The sequence below is a fragment of the Silurus aristotelis genome (assembly GCF_946808225.1).
Source record: "Silurus aristotelis genome assembly, chromosome: 6".
Taxonomy (NCBI): Eukaryota; Metazoa; Chordata; class Actinopteri; order Siluriformes; family Siluridae; genus Silurus; species Silurus aristotelis.
This window is the reverse complement of record NC_139579.1, coordinates 1,388,812-1,393,395: the sequence shown is the minus strand read 5'-3', so window position 1 is coordinate 1,393,395 and position 4,584 is coordinate 1,388,812. Positions and strand designations below refer to the sequence as shown.

The window sequence follows — 4,584 nt, the reverse complement described above, 5'->3', positions numbered from 1 at the left end:
AGTACATTATTGTTTTAAAAATATATGAAAATGTTGATCATATCCGTAATACGAATAATACACACGATTTAATATTTTTTTTACGTATTCCTCCTCACAAAAGTCGCATCTATGGTCTTTTTTGCTGTCTCGGAAATGACGTCATCAATATGGCGGACAGCACCAGGCGCTTTTTTTTTTATTATTATAAAATAATTAACACATCAGAGGAGGAAAATGATAAATCATACGACACTCGTTTAATATTTAGATGTTATTGCTATGCTTCGAGCTCGTGCCTTCATTTATCCTCAGACACTAATAAACTTCCGGGTTTGGGCGTCCATGCTCTTAGTTGCTAAGCAACAGTGAGCTGAGAACGAAGTGAACACAGAAGATTATAGAGGGTAAAGTAAACCATATGAGTCGTCTTTGATCACTTTATTGCTATATTTTGGTCTCAGAAGGTGTAAGAGCAGATTTATACACCGCCAACGTCCTGAAATCTTTCACATGACACAAAATGCTGAGAAAAATAAAGATCTATAATCCTCAGTCAGTATCGGAGGAACGTCCAGAGAGACGTATCGATCACCAGAGACACCACAAGACGAAGAAATGCTGAAATACGTCGGATGTACGAGATATATATTGGTTTCAATTGTTTGGGGAAAATAAATTCACATTCAGTATCGGAGACAAAACCCGCAGTCAATCGGGGCTAAAAATTTATTAAAAAGCAACGTAAAAATAATCGTTCAATTACAACATGTGTAGTGGAGTTTTTTTTTCCCCACATCAGGATCGAGTGCATTAAAATAAAATCACAATAAAGGGGGGGGGGGGGGGGGGGCGCATGTGGCAGGACAGTAAAATTCAGCAACAGCACGTGGCAGAACATCAGATTAGATATTAGAGATCAACACTGACACTATTACCACTAATAAAGTCCAGTTCAATAGAAAATCAGGGCTAAAAGTCTGTGTTGTGTGGGTCCATATCAGGGCAGAGGTCATAGTTACAGGACAGGGGTGTTCCAGATGTTCCACAGTGTCCACGTTCCTTCCTTTTCTCTTGGCATTGGGTGAACACTAAATGATCCTACGCTGTATAAACGGTTCAGTACGCACAGCTCTCCGGAGAACAGATCACCATTTCGGAGAGAGTGAGTAGCGTTTAGATTTGAAAATCGGACATTCAGGGGAAAAGAATAACTCCTGTAACTCTAGGCCTAGCTGAGAGGATAACGAGGTGTACAGGTGCGGATCACTCCATGCTCTCCGGGTCGGCTTGGGCCATGTACGCGTCCAGCTCTGCGTCAAGGTGCCCCTTGGTTTTTGACATGTAGGCGTCCAGTTGATTGTCCAGCTGTTCCCTGGTGACAACAGGACGTCCGGCTCCTCTGCCTCCTCTACCGCCTCGACCGCGGCCTCTCCCGAGGAAACCGCCGCGACCACGCAGACCTCCGCGACCTGGACCGAAGGTACAGCATCGTCAACACAAATATATTTCAATACAATCAAATTTCATAACAAGGCCTTTGAAATATTTTCCAATGATGCAGTTCAGCCACTGCAGTTACACTTCCCGTTAACTGTATGCATACATCAGGGCTCCTTTATTAGAGGTTGAACGATACCGATATCCACGTTGGATCGCAATCACCGATAACCGACTGACCTACCGACAGTTTTTAAAATAGATACTGGATAAAAAACATAACACTAAAATTAACTTTATTACAAAAAAAAAAATGAAATCATGAAAATGTGATAAAGAAATAAATATCAAGGAAAATGCATTCAAACTGAAACAACGCAACATTCCAAATAAATAAATAACCAATACATCCTAAAAAAAAAACTACACTTTAAATTGACAGAATGTGGCATCAGTGTTTCACCTCTAGAGGCCACTCTTTAACTGGATAACGCAACCCGGAAAAACTATCAGCATAAGTTTTTTCCTGATTAAATAAGCAAAACCGATGAATCGGTCGACCTCTAGCCACTCGTTTAACGCGTTTATCTCCTCACCTCGGGGTCCGGCTCCTCCGCGTGCTGCTCCTCGGCCGATCAGAGCAGCTCCTCGACCTGTGGCTCCTCCACGCTGACGCATTCCTCTGCGAATACCCAGACGCCCGGGACCACCTCGGCCCTTCAGCTGACCTATCACACACACCCGTATCAGTTAATGACTGGTTTGTTCCAAAGTTTTGGATCGAAAATCTAAGATTTGTAAGCCTGTTAGCACACACCTCTTAGGACCAGCGCTCCTCTCATGGCGCTTCCTCGTCCACGTCCTCTGAGTCCTCGCATAGCTCCTCGCATTCCGGGCACACCGAAGCCCCGTCCCCCGACGGCTCCGCGCATCAGCGATCCGATGGGCCGTCCCAGCCGTGCCTGGATGTTGCTCTTCCCCAGCCTCTGCTTTAGGCTCTGCACAGAAAATAGATTATATTAAACCAGTCCTGTGGAAGAAATCGACGCCTTTAGGTTTAAATTTCCGGTGTGGCCCCACCCCCCTCTGCCCGTACCTGTTTGTGCTGCAGCGCCGCCTGCACCGACGGCCTGTTCTCCATCTGCTGGGCGAGACGCCGGTTCCTGGCGCTGGCCATGTGCTGCTGCTGCATGGTGGCCCGGATGCTAACGGCGGTCGGCTGCTTGTTCTTCATCATGTTTGTGAAGCTTGTGGGACACAACCGAAAGGAGCGGAGAGCGAAAGAGAGAGAGAGAGAGAAAGAAAGAGAGAAAAAGAAAGAGGGGGGATACGAGGAAAGGAGGTTTCCAAATCAAATCACTTCACACACCATGGACTCAGCCGCAGGGGAACCTGCAGCAAATCACTGAAGGCCTGTTATCAGGCGCACTCCTTTTTATCCCTCTCATTACACTCTCTCTCTTTTTGTAATGTCTGTTGACACCCCAACATTTTTTTTAACCAAAAAAAACATGTAAACGTCTAAAAGAAGAGAGGAAAAGAATGAACAGAGACAGAAACCAGGTGTGAAGGAAGAGGAATTTTAGAGTCGGTGCCACTTACGGGCCGCCGTATCCTCACCATCGGGTTCGGACCGCGAGGGCCCAGGACTCGGGTGGGGTGCGGGGCAACTCGGCCTCTTACAGCCCGGACCGCAACCTCGAACGGGTTTTTTTTTTACTCGTGAAGGAAACGGGGGAAGGGGACGATGGGAGCGGGTCACGTCCGGGCACGGGCCGAGCGCCTTGTGTGAAAGAGTGAGAAAAGAAGAAGGGAATGAAGAAGAGGAGGAAAAAATGAAAGAAGGGTGTCAGAAGTGAGAGAGTTTGTTTGCGAGAGAGCAAGAAATATGGCATTTTCTTTCTTTGTGGTTTCTTTAAATCTCATCTGTGCCATGTTTGAGGGGGTTCTGCTGCAGGAATCTTACCTCACCGTGATTACACACCCCCTCTCACCTCAGAGTGTGTGCACTGCTTACACAAGATGGCGGACGCTACGGAAAGCCCCGGCGCGTCTCGTGTACGAGGGCGTGGCGTGTAAACGTTGATCGTCCCTCTGCCATGTTGAGTGAGCAGTGCACACACCGTGGACAGTCTGGCGTCCGTTCCTGTCCTGCTCTGCTCTGGAATCTCCCCTCATTGCCCTCCACCGAGCACGGCTTCCTGCACCGTGCCTTAAGTATCTCTGCATGATTTTTTTTTCTGCTTTCTCTCCCACCCGGGCTCGAGATTGTGCTGTCAGGATGCGTGGAGCCTCACCGCTCGTTCAGCGACACCTTGGTGGTGCTTTTCAGCACGAATTTTTGAGTAGAGGGGGAGCTCATTTTCTTCTCTCGCTCGCCGGCCGGCCCGGTCCTGTGAGGAGGAAACCAATCAAACGGGTTTAGTCCCATTAGAGCACGTCTTTATTCCATTACAACACGCTATAGTCCCCATTAGAGCACGTCTTTATTCCATTACAACACGCTATAGTCCCCATTAGAGCACGTCTTTATTCCATTACAACACGCTATAGTCCCCATTAGAGCACGTCTTTATTCCATTACAACACGCTATAGTCCCCATTAGAGCACGTCTTTATTCCATTACAACACGCTATAGTCCCCATTAGAGCACGTCTTTATTCCATTACAACACGCTCTTTCCCATTTTTACGTAATTGTTTTGTAATTTTGGGTTTGTTCGTTGATTTTCCCACTGTAACAATCTTTTTCTTCCATTATAAGACGCCTTTTCCCCATTATAACATGCTTCTTTTATAATTGTGGATTTGTTCGTCAAATTTAACACGTTTTTCCATTATGACGTGCAAATTTCTTCCATTATACCATGCTTTTTATTCCATAATGTGTTTTCTCCAATATAACCATCTTTACTCTCATTATAACACGCTTGTCATTATAACGTGTTTTTTCTCATTATAACACGTTTTTATTAACACGTTATTATTATTATAACACGCTTTTCTCTCTTATTTTAGGAGGAGTAAAAAAAAAAATAAAGGGGATTTTAGAGTGGAAAAAATGTCTAATAAATACAATAGAGACCAAAAGCTGTGTATGTCCTTATATAAATATATATATATATAAAATACACACTAAATAAAATAATAGTCTCCTACACTATA

The 4,584-nt window shown here is 45.1% G+C and overlaps 1 protein-coding gene across 1 annotated transcript in view; it reads right to left on the bottom strand.

The window, feature by feature from the left end:
• Positions 1–405: 405 nt before the first annotated feature.
• Positions 406–4,584, bottom strand: part of chtopa (chromatin target of PRMT1a) — a 4,707-nt gene continuing 528 nt past the window's right edge. The window contains exons 2-6 of the mRNA XM_083545263.1: positions 3,717–3,812; positions 2,516–2,666; positions 2,237–2,417; positions 2,016–2,147; positions 406–1,451 (exon numbers count right to left, since the gene is read on the bottom strand). Coding sequence (XP_083401389.1) covers positions 1,246–1,451; positions 2,016–2,147; positions 2,237–2,417; positions 2,516–2,666; positions 3,717–3,781 — 735 coding nt within the window. The 5' untranslated portion in view covers positions 3,782–3,812 and the 3' untranslated portion in view covers positions 406–1,245. The remainder of the gene's footprint in view (positions 1,452–2,015; positions 2,148–2,236; positions 2,418–2,515; positions 2,667–3,716; positions 3,813–4,584) is intronic.